Source organism: Candoia aspera, chromosome 2, assembly GCF_035149785.1.
Source record: "Candoia aspera isolate rCanAsp1 chromosome 2, rCanAsp1.hap2, whole genome shotgun sequence".
Lineage (NCBI taxonomy): Eukaryota > Metazoa > Chordata > Lepidosauria > Squamata > Boidae > Candoia > Candoia aspera.
Window position 1 is genome coordinate 125,778,644 of NC_086154.1, and position 15,391 is coordinate 125,794,034.

Consider the following 15,391-nt stretch of genomic DNA (forward strand, 5'->3'; position numbering starts at 1 on the left):
AACCATAATGGCGTCTGACTACCAGATTCTGGTGGTATGTTCTTAGGGTACAAACTGTTTCCAAATAGCATCTTTATCCCCAAATAAAACAACAGTGTATAAGGGTGACTTTATGTAGGGAAGTCATGGACTTAAGAATGGCAAGTTCCTAAGAACAGAAGCCTTAGAGATCATCTACAGTATTGCAACATATGGTAGTCACTTTTTATGTTATCCTAATTTTTAGAAACCGGCTTGTGATGAAAATAGGCCAAAGTTGAGAAAGAAATGTTTTGTACATATACAGGATTTTACTGACCACTCCCTTTTAGTAATTAATCCTCATCATGGTTGAGAAATCTATTGCATTTGCATTTCAAATGAAGTGATTAAAGCAATTTGATTCCCAAGTTCCATAAAGCTACAACATGAACAGTAAACAGAGATATAAATAACAACTTGATGCTTAATACTGAGCGAGTTTAAAAAGTTTGAAATCTGACTAAATAAGTAGAAATATCGAGGACAGAATTATTTTCCATGTCAAAAAACATTTTCATTTCTCAAATCTTAGCAAATCAAGGGACGTGTGGGGTTTATAGGCTGACCTGATCTGTTACAACTCTGCGTGTTGCTTATCAAACACATTGTTAGAGTACTGCTATAAAATGGATGATCTGCATAGCTAAAATTTGTACTTACCTCTACTAAAATCCTTGATATTTATCCCACGTACAGCCTTAGGAAAGATAATGGAAGCAAATTTTTTTACTGAGGGACACTTGCATCTGACTTATTTTTCCAAGGATATATATGGAGAATGTAGGCATAGGGGAAACTTGAAAGATTCGTCAAATGCTAACAGCCTCTGCATGACTTTAATATTTAGAATTCTGGTTATGGATTTTGCTAATAGATTTGTTATTTAGTATTATCCAACATTCATTTGGATAGTTTGTTCTTCTACAGATAACTCTACATACAGTAACTATCATTCCTTCAATGTAAAAAGCTCTGGTTGTGCTACTTACAGATCATCTCCTCCTACATCAGTCCTCTGATCTTTGCCTCATCATGCGTCATGTTTTAAAAGGTTAAAGACCTTGTTTCAATAAATCTGCTTGCTGTGGGGCAGGGTAAGGGCAGAAACCAGGAAGTGCAGTTCCGTGACACAGGGAAATGCAGGGCCTGTTTGGAAGTAAGCCATTGGAGCCTCCTTTAGTAAATGCCAGATGAAGAAGCAAGGCTTTGTTATTTGGCGTTTCCTGAAAACATGGTGATTGCTATTCTGCAAGTAAGGTTATGTATATTTGAACCAGGTCATACAGATCAAATCCCTTTCTGTTCACTTCTGAGGAAAATTATTTGTATTAGCCCATAAATGCAGCAATGCCTATTCAATTTAAGTCTGTCAAGAGAACTGATCTTACAGCTGTTAGCATTACAAATATTAGGTTCTCTTAATATACGTTGGCTGTTGCTGAAAGAAGTATAGAAGGAATTGCCACAATTCTGTACACTAAAATTGAACATACAATGTGTTTTATAGCATCTTTGAAAACTTAATTGCTTTGCTTCAGAAATTTATGATGTGCTCATAATGCAGGCTGTATTTCTTTTTAAATATAAATGAATTTATAATATTAGGCATAAAAAGGAAATGCCTTCAGAAATACCTTGTTCTGTTGCAGACTGAAGTGTTCACAGTTTTCTGAAGATCAAACGCTCATACTAGATATTCTCTGCATTACTTTTTCAGAGTTTTCAACTTCAGCTATTCTACAGTAATTTTTAACAACTCTGCAATTGAAAACTATATTCTCAGTTTTTCTTTGACTTCTTTATGGTAATATGTTGGGAAAGTGTTTACTCTTTTTTTGGTATATTTTCCTTCTTTCGGTATCAAATACCTATCACCTTTTCTTTTATATTTTTATTTTCATCAGAGTCAGGCACTGTTCTTCCACCATAGATCTTTTTGGAGCCACATGCACTATAGATGCTATTTTATAACTGCAGGAAGTATGGCAGTAAAACTTCTACCTGATGGGAAACTCTCTTTGCCTCTCCCAAAAGAGGAGAACGTGCTGTGGATTCCTTCAGTCGTTGCCAGGAATGAAGTAGGCAGATTAAGAGCTCCCCTCTGTGTTCAAGCCTTTCAGGTTTTGGATATCACTGCTGAAGATGCCCAAACTTTTAAATCCTTAAATTCAGTCTGTAAATTCTGAGTTCTAGTGATGTTCCTATTGAAGGACAAATCATCTGTATCTGGGAGTACATCACAAGTCCAGCTTGATCAGCCCTCTGAGCCTTCTGATCAGACCCTGTGACTGCCTTGAACACTAAAATTATTTTGGGACTTAAAGCGCAAACAATTAAGCAGGCAGACCACACTTGATATTGAAGATTTAAGGTATAATAAAGAGAACAAAATACAAAGTACATGGGCAGTTCAGCCCTTCAGGCCCACTTTTTATAGTACTGGTCTGAGAAATGCATCCATTACTTGTGACTTCATCGGCCTTGCCATCAGGATTGCTTTTATTTCTTCGCTCAATTCTGTCATTCAAACACAGCATTCAGACACAAACATCTGGTTCCCTCTACAGGTAGTCCTTGTTTAATGACCACTTGTTCAGCAACTGTTCAAAGTTATGATGGCACTGAATGAGGAGACTTATGACCGGTCCTCATAGTTGCATTTGTTGCAGAATCCCCATGGTCATGTGATTGCGATTCAGGCACTTGACAATCGGCTCCTAATTATGACGGTCGTAGCATCCCACAGTCACATAATCGCCATTTGCAACCTTTCCTGCCAGCTCCCAACAAGCAAAGTCAATGGGGAAGCCGGCAGGAGGTTGCAAATGGCAATCACGTGATGTCACACTTAATGACTGCACAGGATTTGCCCAATGGTGGGAACTGGAATTGCCGCAACTTCTGTTATAAGTTGGTGTGGTCATGTGATGTTGTGCTTTACAACTGCATCACTTAACGATGGAGTTGCCAGTCCCAATTACCATTGTTAAGCAAGGACTACCTGTAATAGTTCTTTCATTTATGAAGGCAAGCAGTAGATCTCTATTCTAGATGCTCTAACAGTAGGATAAAGGCTGATATCTACACGGTCTTGATTCTCCTCACTCTAAAGGTTCTTATTGGCTTCCCTTGGCTTGCTGCCCTGAATAGAAGCTGGAACATGTGTATGGATGGTTACTAGGATTTAAAATTGCATCATCATCCGTGGGCTTTATCATCACAACCCCTGAACCATTGCTCTGGGACTGTTCAGCCTCTGAGATGCAAGCTTTCAGCCCCTTCACTCATTAAGTTTTATTCTTCACCAGTTGTTCATCTGAATACATCTAAACAGAAAGCTACTCATGCAGATATCCAAAATGTGCCATTGTCACCCATCTCTGTGCATGTTTCAGTAGAAGTGCATGATAGATAACCACTCTGAACTATCCTCAACCACTGAGAAATTTGGAATTAAAACTGAAGCATCAGATGGTTCCTTCATGTCTTTCTCAGATGCAGTACTTAGAGACTGGGGCCCAGCACCCCCCTTAGAAAATCTCAGGGCTTCTTCAGATCCCATAAGACTGTTATATTTTGGAGGGTGGGGGGATGCAATTTATTTACTAAAACATTTGAAGGAACAGAATAAATAGCTACAAAATAAAAAAGACATAGTGAATAAAGGATAGAATATCAACAAATAATGTTTTATTTGTTTTCTTGTTCCTTGTTCCTTGTTAATGAGGGTGGTAGTGAAGATTAGTTAAGGCAGAACCAGCTGCATGGCGAGCAGCCCTTGGTAGCCATGCCAACCTCTGCTGAGAATCCTGAGGTGAATGTCTTTTCAGAGACTTTTAGAGGTTCAGATTATGCCCGTAAATAATCCCCATGCATTTATTATCCTGCATTTACTGGACCATTTTTTCTCACAAGTATTACAGCATGAAGTATGAGTGAACTTTGCACCCTATAAACAAATTCTTGGCATTCCATAGGAATAAACTGATGCTACCAAAGCGTATTCTATCTTTCATTTCAACCGAGAATTTATTCTTCCTATTTTTTTTCCAAATCTGTCTTTCTCTTTGGGATATGCTATGCATAATAAGGAACAGTATATTTTCCTGTACTCTGAAGGATTAAGAAAGTGGTACCTGTGTCATGTAAAATGCTGCTATTTTGATACACTGTGAGCTGGCAAAGGAGCCCAGTCTGTATTGGATCATTCCACTTCAGCTATGTATTGACCTGTATGTACAGACTCTTGAATGGTATAGCTCTGGGAATTAAAAGTAGATTAGAAAACTGTAGATAATTTTGGAGATTATTGCTTAAAATGTCCTATCAAGATACTTGTGATTTTTGGAACCAAAACAGTGATGAATCATGTGGGGTTTCTTGGGTTTACTAAGAAAGAGAAGTTGTGCTGGAAATCTCAGAAAAAATTGCAGTTTTCAGCTACCATTTGTTGGCTTGTTCCACGTTAGTGATATTGATCCATTCAGTGTTTGAAAGCTTAGTGTACCACAAGGAACTGTTTTCATCAAGGAGGCAGAGATTTGTCCCAATTCATTTCTTACCGTCTGATTGGTTGCTGGGTTGGTTTCTGCAAATGGGGTGTATAGCCTATGAATATAAGAATTTTAATCTTCTCTTCTCTTTAGCCTCATGGATCGAGAAGTAGCCCTTCTAGGTGAAATGGACAAAGTAAAAGCAGAAGCAAGTAAGTTTTAAAAAGCACAACTATGCTATTATCTTTGTACTGAAACTGTACAAAGCCACCAGATTTTTAATGTAAGCACTGCAAGACACAATACAAAGTAGGGCTTCCATTTCCACACTATTTGCAGGTATGTAAACCCCATACTATATACGTGCACATCGGTTATTTTTCAATCACATCTAGTTGTACAGGTTCATGTTTCAAATATCTTATAATTAAGTATACACGGGTAAGACCTGGTTGTGGTCTTTACTTATTTTCCAAGCGTAGTGCCATATTTAATCTAAGTTGCCACTACACCAGAACAGCATGGGAGATTTTCTCATGTACAAAAGCAGTGCTAAACAGAGTGCTCCTAAGACCTCTTTATATGCTAACTTACTCACCCTGGAGGTCAACTATCAATGTCTCATTTTCTGTGACCAATAGAACAGCATCATTCCAACTGGTATGAAACTTCTCACTACAGATTCCAAATATGCTGAAAAGTATAAGAATAAGATATGTGTCTAGCCTGATTGTCTGAACTGAGACTCGAATCACTCTTGTGATTCCATAGTCTTCATACCTAAATAAACCTACTGCTGCTACTAGTCCTGTACTATGAAAGATGTGGATTCCCCAGAACAAGGTAAAGAGAAAACATACTCCTTGAAGACTTCATTAACATGCAACTTGATTAATATGGCTCATACAAGTAGTCTCATTCAACGACCATTCATTCAGCAACTGTTTGAAGTTTCGATGGTGCTGAATGAGGACAGGACCCCTTCAGACACTTGATCACAGTCTGGGCGCTTGGCAGTGGGTTTGCATTTATGACGGTTGCAGCATCCTGTGGTCATGTGACCGCTATTTGCGACCTTCCCTGCTGGCTTCCTGAAAGCAAAGTCAATGGGGAAGCCGGCAGGGAAGGTCGCAAGTTGCTCCGGTAAGTTGCTCGCACTCCCCCCACCCCGGCAGCAGCCACTTACCTGCCTGCTGGCCTGCTTGCAAGCCACCTGGGACTTGCTTAACGATCTGTGATCCTCGCTTAAGGACAGCAATGGAGAGTGCTGGAATTGCCAAGCGATGCATTCACGTGAGGTTGGGTTTTACAGCCACAGCACTTAGCAATGGAAATTCTGGTCCCAATTACCATTTTAACCAAGAACTACCTGTTTATAAAAGCCATTCCCATTACTTCTCTCAATAGAAAAACTGCAGTTCTTTCTATTGGTTGCCGACTTGCAAAAAACAGCATTTAAAACTTGAAGCAGTAGGTAAAGTTATCAAAGTGTATTTTGTTTGGAACTGGCCTGATGACTGTACAGAAGTAGCTTTTTCTGGCAAAAAGCATGAGAACCTTAGCCCATGGTAATATTGAAAGTGTTCATACTCATCTTAAATGGCTATGCACAACATGCGAAGAAACTTATGTTCCCCGGGGCTTTATTGTAGTATCTATATGGTTTTCTCTCTATATGACAAAATAACTGCTTTGATGCAGCAAAAGAACTGCTTTGATTAACTTGTTCATTGGGAAAAGAGTACAGGAGAAAAGAGTTACAAACTACGCCCCCCTCAAAGCATTGCAATCAAGTAAACAACTGATTTAACTTGAGAACTTGTTCAATTTCTTATTAAAAAGGCAGAGAGAGAGAGTAAAAAGACCCTATTCACAGATTTCTTGTGTTGAGCCTGAGCTAGATAAGAGTCTATCAATATAGGGGACTTAAGACTTTTCAGTGTCCTCTAGGTGATTGTCCTTTGACACTGAACTCCAGCCTTCCTGGGTGTTTTCCAAGGCCTCAAGCATTTTTCAGATGTATTGCAAAGCTTGAGCTGACCTTAGAAGGATAAACTAAACTAAAATATTGGGGGGGGGAGGGGGCAGGGGGGAGGTGGGAATTAGATTTGCAGTGATTAGACATGGCCTTTCTCTGCATGAATTGGTTAACTATAATAAATATTTATTATAAATGTTCTGGAAAGGTGATTGCACTTTTTGGGCTCTGTTTTACATTATAGTGGAAATCCTAAGCAGCCGCCAAAAGAAGGCAGAGGCACTGAAGAAACTAACTGATGTAGCGGTCCGAATGTCAGAGGAGCAACTGGTAGAACTCAGAGCTGACATAAAGGTGAATCTCAGACTGCTTTGGGCTATATAAATCTTCTTCTAATCTACACAGACTAGGCAGTTGGGGCAGAGATCCTGTCAAAGGGCAGCCACAACGGTGCACAGAGAAATTCCACTCCCCCAGCTTCTGTTAATGTAGTTACATTTCCTTATGTTCCTCTTTTGCAGAAGGGCTATAGTTGAACAGTAGAGTACATACTTAGGGGCCTTTAGGGGCTTTAATCTTTAGCATTTGAAACTGAAACAGGCAATTTCAGTACCAGAGCTGGCAACAACTTTTGCTTAAGCTCAGGACTGACTGAAAAACAAGAGCACTATTTTTTTAAATAAAAGAACATTTTTGAAACTCAAAAATGAAGTTGAAGACTTTGTTTGAACCTTTTCACATTTATTAACATCCATAAAGCTGAAGAATAATTTGATTGTGACGGCAAAGACTTGATCTTGGGTGTGTTGTGCTGTATGAACCAGCAACTCTGACAAATGCTTCCTTTGCCTACCACTAGAGGCCAGAATGAAGTTATGTTCACATTCCAATAAAATCTCACTGCATGGAAAAATACACCCCGATCATTGGTTTTCTCTCAGCAGTTCCATCTTTAAACCATTTATTATTTGCCAGTGGGGTTATCTTGCAAAACAAATCCCATTGTTTATTCTTCTGCAATTGTGTAGAATCAGAGAAAAGCAGATGCAGTTTGTGCCTTGGTTGATACCAGCAATCCATATGACAGCTTCTCTTCCAAACCATTAATGTGCTTTGTGTATAAGGTTAATATGCCTACATTTTTCTTCACTGCAGCACTTTGTTAGTGAGCGCAAATACGATGAAGATCTTGGAAGGGTGGCTCGCTTCACTTGTGACCTTGATGCACTAAAGAAAAGCATTGAATCCTTTGGACAAGGTGAGCTGGTCTAAACATTGTATAACCTGGGTACCCACACAAAAACACTGCAATTCTGGGATAAAGCTAAACTGAACTAAACAGATGTGAGTGGTAAAAGCATTTCTAACGAAAATGTGTTTTTCCACGGCCTTCAGCTGAAAAGGCCCTACTCAGAATTTTATCAGCTCAGAAAAGGAGGACGATCTAGATCCCTGATGTGTTTCACTCTTAGTCTTGATATTATTACTGGGTGTTTCTGAATTAAGTTACTTACATGCTTTTACCACTTTACTTTGCTTATTTTGCTTATTTTGTAGATATTGTATATTTATATTTTATATATCCTTGGGGTAGGGGGCACACTATAAATATTTCAAATTAATACGTGTGGAACAGGGGCCTCTATTTGGAAGCCTCCGTTTGACATAGCCCAACACTGTAGATTTTAAGAGAAAACAAAAAATGTTTGAAGCCCTGTTGCAGTACTAGTGAAGTGAATGCCATTAGCTTATACAAAAATGCCTTTGCAGGCTTCTCCTCTCTGCTCACCAGTTCTGTTTTTTATTCTCCAATTTTACTCTACCTTTGGGCCTATCAGGATTGTCAGATTCTGATTGGATTGTGCCTCGCCTCTTCCAGTGTTTTCAATATGTCTCTGCCTCAGGGTTCTCTCCAGCAGGCACATGGCATCCATCTGGTCAGGAGTGTTTGTAAAGTGGTGGCAGTGGGGATGGGAGCAATTTTTCTTTTAGCTGCAATTTGATTGTAAGGATTTAGAAAATGTATCACTGGTTGCAGGTGGGGTGGAGGGTAAATTCACCTTTACGTTACAGAAAATGTGTGAAATAGCCTTGTTAAAAGAAAAGGGGGGTTTGTCATTCTTGTTTCAGTTTCACATCCAAAGAACAGTTATTCAACCAGGTTGCGGTGTAGCTCTATTACCTCCATGGCTGTGAGCAGCCCAGATGAGTCCACTACCACAGTGTGTGCCTCTGCTTCTCCTAGCCTCATAACGGCTAATAAGAAACCATCATCCCCTGTAGAAAACTCCACCAATGCAACAAGTCGCCCATACCAGTCCCACAGAGAGGTAATGATTTCATGTTGTTTCTGCAGTTGAGAGTGGCCTGGAGATTGGCCAGACTCGGGTCCTCTTCAGTGTTTTTCACTTAGAGAGGGAATGTGAAGGCCCCACCTTTTATGCATACAGTGTCACACCACACCTTTAATCTTACATTTGCTTTTCTTAAGCCAGCACTTGGAATGAAAATTCAACTCTACTAGAACGTGCATCAAATTTAAAATAACCTCCCATTTTTAAATACTGGATTGACAGCATTCAAGTGAAATGTTCTAGGCTATTGCATCTTCTTAGCATCACTTGTAAAGTAAAGAATGCTAATATGCAGTAATACAAGGCTAAACATGCTGCCTAAGTTCTAATTGTATGTTGTTAGGAAATGGATGGAGTACTATATTTTCAGAACCTCTTAGAATTAGAGTCTGGCAAGGTGTTCTACTGATTTGGTTGTAGAACAATATCCTTGGCATCTGTGGATCTTTACCCTGTGCCGAGTATGGAAAAAAGTACCCGGGTAGTACTGGTACTGATCATACTGATCCCCTCCTTTTTTTCTGTTTCAGGGTTTCCAGGGAAATAGAAGATCTGGTCAAGGTTACAGGTCCCAAGGACAACGCCAAAATGGCTCATCGCACCTCAATTCAAATCGCTACAGAAATGGGTCTTGGTACCAGTCCAACTTCAGGTCCCGACCACCCTCTGGAAATGCAAACAACCTCAACCAGACTTGCACCGCCGGAATCAATGGAACTGGAACTGGTCCTGAGCCAGGTCCACCAGCCCCATCCATACAGACACATTTGGTCCCGCTCAACAAGGAAGCCAAGGCTCTGCCACAGAGGAAACCTAGATCAAGCCAACATGAGGCATCTGAGTCCTGAGGACCACAAACTCTGCCACTTTCCAAAACTGGATAACAAGATTGTAGGACACACTTAGCTAGAGATATTAACAAAGAAAACTTACACTTTGCTATCCATGTGCCACCTCTTTTTCCCAATCATTCCATTCTGGGAAAGCAGCTTCTTACTGATGCCCCTCCTTAACATCCAACGGCTCCTCTTATGTTAGCGCCAGTTTTAAACATTGGTAGGTCTATATCCTAAAAGCATCTTGGGGGTGGGGGGATATCTTCCAATAGCTCTAATCCTAAATTCTCTGAGTCCAACTCTTCCCAGGATGGCACTAGCCAGGCCTTATTTCTAACAGCAAAAGCTATTCATGCTGGCAGTGAAACAAGTTGCTGTGAATTGTGAGTTCAAGATGAGAAATTTGAAGGGGAGAAGCTGTAAGAGATTGCTGAAATAGTTATTTTCTTTTTTTTTGCAACTTATCCTAAAGTCTACACTTGGGAATACTGGGGAATATCTCTTCCAGCAGTGGGTGAGTTATTCCCATTTTTTCCTGAGAGAATTAACATGCTGTCTATATGTCATGTATACATTTAGATGTTCCCTAGTTTTAATGTCTGGTGTGGGATGGGAGGTTTCATTTTTTCACTTCCCAGCCAAAATCCCACTATCTGATCCTAAACTAAATTTCTAGCAACTTATTAGTAGTGCTAAGCCTAAGTGGTCGCAAGTAAAAACAAAGATTGCTACAGCCTCTCTATCCTTGTATAAATAAAAACAACATACATGTTTAAAAGATGGTAGCCTTCACTTTGTGCCCTTATTTCTTCTCCTTAAAAAGAGTTAATAGTAAATGGATTATTGGAGATGTGGGTTAGATTAATTCGGGATTGGTTTAATTTCAAGGAGCAAAAACCAAAGTTCTGGACTATTTTGCAGAAAATAGTACGCTTATGGCTAGTTTGGGTATCTAGTTTGCTGCTGCAACTGATAAATCAAGAAAGAAAAAAATGATAAGACCTCTGGAGATAATAACAGATTAATTCAGAATGTTCAATTTGGGCTTCAGGCTTGGACTTGCAGAGTAAGTGAAAAAGGAGGAAGAAAAATCAGTCTTTGGAAAAAGAGTGGATCTCAAAATACTTTGTTTAGGATGCTAGCGTGTTCAAGGAACTTCAGAGAATCTGAGTATTTCATACAGCCAGGCTGTGTGTTAGCACCTATATTGCAGATAACTGAAAATGGTGATTTGCTTGAGACCAATCAATTACTTTATTGCAGAAGTGAAATTTGGTTCAAACTCAGTTTCTTATTACACTATTTATATTAAATAAAAATGGAGTAGCAAAATACTGGATCGTAGTGTAGAGAAGCATTAGAATCTTTACTGTAGCCACAAATAGGTCCTAGAAGATAGGCAATAATAAATGGTTAATTTAAAAGTACGTATATAGAAGTATTCGGGTTAATAAAATCATATTTGGTAAAGATCTGTATAAGATGCAGTTTCTCAAACTTGCTAGTAAATTATGAAGATGAATAGTAAAAGCATCTAAGTGATCCTCCAGAAGCCTGGATGGCTGGCAAAGAACTGTGTATGACCAAGGCCTGGACAGTAGTAAAGCAAGCGAGAACCACACACACCTTTCTATTTTGCATGGAAGTTAACTTGAATCTGACTACTGAATATCAGTTTGAGAATGTTTAGATATAGGTTAGGAAGACGTGCTTATGGTAATAGAGTTGAATTTTAATTAGGAAGCTTTTCAAGCAGTCATAAAAATGACAAAATTGGTTTGAAAAGGAAAACTGGAGAAGTACAATAAGGTTTCAGAACAATTGCAGTAATGGTTATGTGTGTTAACTGCCTCAGATGATAACTACCAAGAACCAGAAAGCCCCCATTGTCCCATTTAATATTTTAAAGTATTTGCCTCTCCCAACTCCCTGTGTATGTCTGAATGTATTATTCCAGTTAATGTCTTCATTGGCTATTGCATCTGGCCCTAGAAGTTTTTTCCTTTTGAAACTTCAGATAGCAAAAAGCCACCATGTGGCTCGGATGAGGCATGTGGAGGTAAATCATAAATTCACTATGGGAGCACATGTGGCTATTGTGTGGCTGGAGGCTTTAATTTTCTCAGGCCTTCTATACAACCTAAACATGAAGATAATAACCAAGCTACCTTATAACTGTGTTTAGGTTTGCTGAAATAGTATACATGAACTAATTTGGATAACTGAAGAACATTGTTGATGTAATATTATTCACAATGATGCAATCTTACCTTCTAATTATGTCAATCGAGAGGGCTGCAGTGACGTTCTCTTCACTGGCATGGTAATTTAATGCGAAAATGACACTATAATGCAACTACAGCCTCAAGGCAGTATAGTGGCTTTGCTAACCAAACAGCAATGATGCACTTGGGGAGAAATAGGCAGATTTAGGGCCTGCTGGGGAGAATATCAAACCTGTGCGGAAGCTAGTATGGACGTAGTCTTTCTCCAGAATAAAGTTCTTAGTCATATGTAATATAAAACTGTACACATGATTGATGTAGGTAAGTATCTTGCCTACAGTCAATGATCTTAAGAATACTGTAATTGCATGTGTCTTCATCTTGCACAGAACCAGTCTAGAAGCTCTAACAAAGGAATCCATCTTTGCACAATATGCTTCCCCCTGATTTACTGAACTGTGGTTGACTCAACTGGACACTATTTGTCTGGGTTCATACGCAATATAAACTAACTGCATGGTGCAGACTGAGTTTACATAAAGGCTAGGATAGACTAGGTTAAGCATGTCTGGCTCACTTGTAGCCTCAGTGTCATTGGAACACAGCCAATAAGAGGTTTGCTTTCAGATTCCAACACTCTGTCTCATGTTTACAACGTCCTGAGCTCGAACTTGGTACTCCATGCAAAACACTCTCCTTCCAAACAGTCAAGAGAAACTTTTAAGTACAGGAAACCCTAACGCTTCTCAGAATTGTTATATCTACATTGCCTTAAGTTTCAAAATACAAATTTCCTAGGGGGAGTTTTAGTCCCTGCAAGTGAGGTTGCAAAGACTAGCGAACCCCCCAAAGGTACGTAAGGTTTGGGGTAGGGTGATGTGGAAACGTCCTTTATTTCTTTCCTCAAGAAAAAAATGTAAGGAGTGTCCACATGAACACGGTCCCTTGCAGCAGAGAAGGTGTATAACTATACACAACTCACAGTTACTCAGTTGTGTGACAGTATTCCCCAGTATTAGATACGAATGCTATTAGTCCAAAGCAGGGAAGCTACTAGTGGCCAACCCCAAATGCATTTAGGCCATAACGCGCAGTGGGAAAAACAGCAACTGCTTGAACAATCTGCCCAGTGAGTTGCTGGCACACATTTTGCTAAAGGAGAACAACCTCGAAATATGTATTATACTCTTGCCTAGCAGTTCAAGAGCTGCTTTTGAATGGAAGGAGTTCCAAGACTGTTGGCCGCTTCCTCTGCTAAGGTGCTCCTTTGATGATCTACCCTCCCATAGCAGGTGTACCTGCCCATAACAAGCCTGAGCTTGTATCCTGTAGGGCCACACCCAGTGGGGGAATGGGCAGCTGAGAGGAGGATGCGCTCCAGGCTGGTTTCTCCTTCACCACCACTTCAAGGGAATCTCTCCAAAGTGTCCATCGTTGCCAGCTGCTGCCTGTTACTTCTGAGTTCATCCCCCCAAGGTTTCTTTTTCTTAATTAATTTTTATTAAGGGCTCTTACATAGCTAAAGGACAAATACAGAAGTATATAAAGAAAAGAAAGAGAAATAAAACATGCAGAAAATAATACAGTTAAAGAAACTGTTAAAGATGCAACTACCCTTTTTTGCGGCAGTTACAAACTCCTTATCCCTCCATAACATTACAATAATCCCTTCAGCCCCTTCCTCAATCTTTTTTTCAATTGTCAAATCCAAAAAATCACCATTTCACTTTTTTCCATCTTCAGCAAAAAGTCCATAAAAGGTTTCCAGTCATTTATAAAAGTACTTATTGTTTTGTCCCTGACCAAAGAGGTCATTTTTGCTATCTCTAGTTCTGCCATCTTCACAGTTCATTCTTCCATTGTAGGTGTGCATATAATAATTCTGCTGCAGTTATATATAAAATCAGTCTTCCAAGACTCTTTTCTAATAGAGTATTCATAAGTTCCAATGAAAAGAGTTCTGGTTTAATCTCAATATTAATCTTCAAAATTCTTTGTATCATCGTATGTATTTGTTTCCTTTTTTCATGTTTTTCACATTTGCAATATTGGCTAGAAATACCTTTATACTTCTTAGATAATTTCTCTGGTGTCATATACCAACAGTATGTCATTTTGTGAAAATTCTTTCTTAAATAATAACACAGGGTGAATTTTGGTCCCTTTATCCACATTCTCTCCCACTGTTCCATCTGTATATTATAACCAACATTTTTAGCCCATTTTATCATGCAATCTTTAACTTGTTCCTCTTCTGTTTGCATCTTGAAGATTTTTATATTTAATCCTTGGCTTCTTACCCTGCCATATACATCTGGATGTATCTTTTTGCCATTGCTTGAAAGGTGCATCATTCTTCAAAACTGGTATTTATTTATTTTCTATCCCACCTTTTTTATTTTTATAAACAGCTCAAGGTGGGGAACGTACTAATACTCCCTTCTCCTCCTCTTTTCCCCACAACACCCACCCTGTGAGGTGGGTTGGGCTGAGAGAGTGGGACTGGCCCAAGGTCACCCAGCTGGCTTTCATGCCTAAGGAGGGACTAGAACTCTCAGATTCCTGGTTTCTAGCCCAGCACCTTAACCACTAGACCAAACTTCATTGTTTGAAATAAAATCATTCTAGGTAACACATTCATTTTTACCACAGAAATTCTTCCAAACAATGATAATTATAACTTTTCCCATCTTAAGAAATCTTCCTTAATTTCACTCCATACCTTGACATAATTATTTTGAAATTTCATACAATTCATATTCCCCCACCCCAATATTTCATGGGACAGCCAGGCCATATGCCCAGAGATTAGGACTGCCTCCCTTTGCCCACTGTCTCAAGCAGGGCAGCAGCAAAGGAAGCCCTTGGCTCCTTTGTGAGACCTCTCCCCCCCCCAGCCCCCATTCAAAAGCAGGCCTTGAAACTGCTGGGGAAGTAGCTTAAATATACATATGAGCCAACCCAACATAGGGATGCAGTGATGTGGAAATTTACTGTCATGCAAGATTAAAAGGCATAAGGGTTCTGTTAGAATAAAATGGCTGGTAATTAACTACTGTCCCCCACATTTCTTTCAGAATAATACGGATGCTGGTTGCTATTCAGCAAAGGCTCTGAGTGTTTGCTGTGCTAATGACAATTACCCAAATGGAGCCATCTGCAACCTTCTTAGTCACCTAAGAAGTTTTCAACATTTTCATTTATTTGTTTTATTTTTTGGTCCTATATATTTATTCCTTACACCTCTCCCAGCATTACAGACTTCTCCAAAGAGATGGGTCTTTGTCTAATGTGTCAAACATGCAGTAATTTGAGTCTAATCATTTGTGCCTTGACTGAGAACTCTGGATTGATTTGTTCTATTGATTGACAGAAACAGATAATCTATCTTTAATTTATCCCCTATGTCTTACAGTGGGGGGCATGTAAAAAGGAGCAGGCTTCAACCATGTGGTAGCAGTCATCATCTTGATTTTTTACACTC

The 15,391-nt window shown here is 39.4% G+C and overlaps 1 protein-coding gene across 1 annotated transcript in view; it reads left to right on the forward strand.

Annotated features, from left to right (window-relative positions):
* The window catches only part of SPATS2 (spermatogenesis associated serine rich 2), a 34,683-nt gene extending 24,221 nt beyond the window's left edge, over positions 1 to 10,462 (forward strand). Inside the window, exons 8-12 of the mRNA XM_063293548.1 lie at positions 4,668 to 4,726; positions 6,737 to 6,846; positions 7,648 to 7,750; positions 8,623 to 8,822; positions 9,377 to 10,462. Coding sequence (XP_063149618.1) covers positions 4,668 to 4,726; positions 6,737 to 6,846; positions 7,648 to 7,750; positions 8,623 to 8,822; positions 9,377 to 9,694 — 790 coding nt within the window. The 3' untranslated portion in view covers positions 9,695 to 10,462. The remainder of the gene's footprint in view (positions 1 to 4,667; positions 4,727 to 6,736; positions 6,847 to 7,647; positions 7,751 to 8,622; positions 8,823 to 9,376) is intronic.
* The last annotated feature ends 4,929 nt before the right edge of the window (positions 10,463 to 15,391 follow it).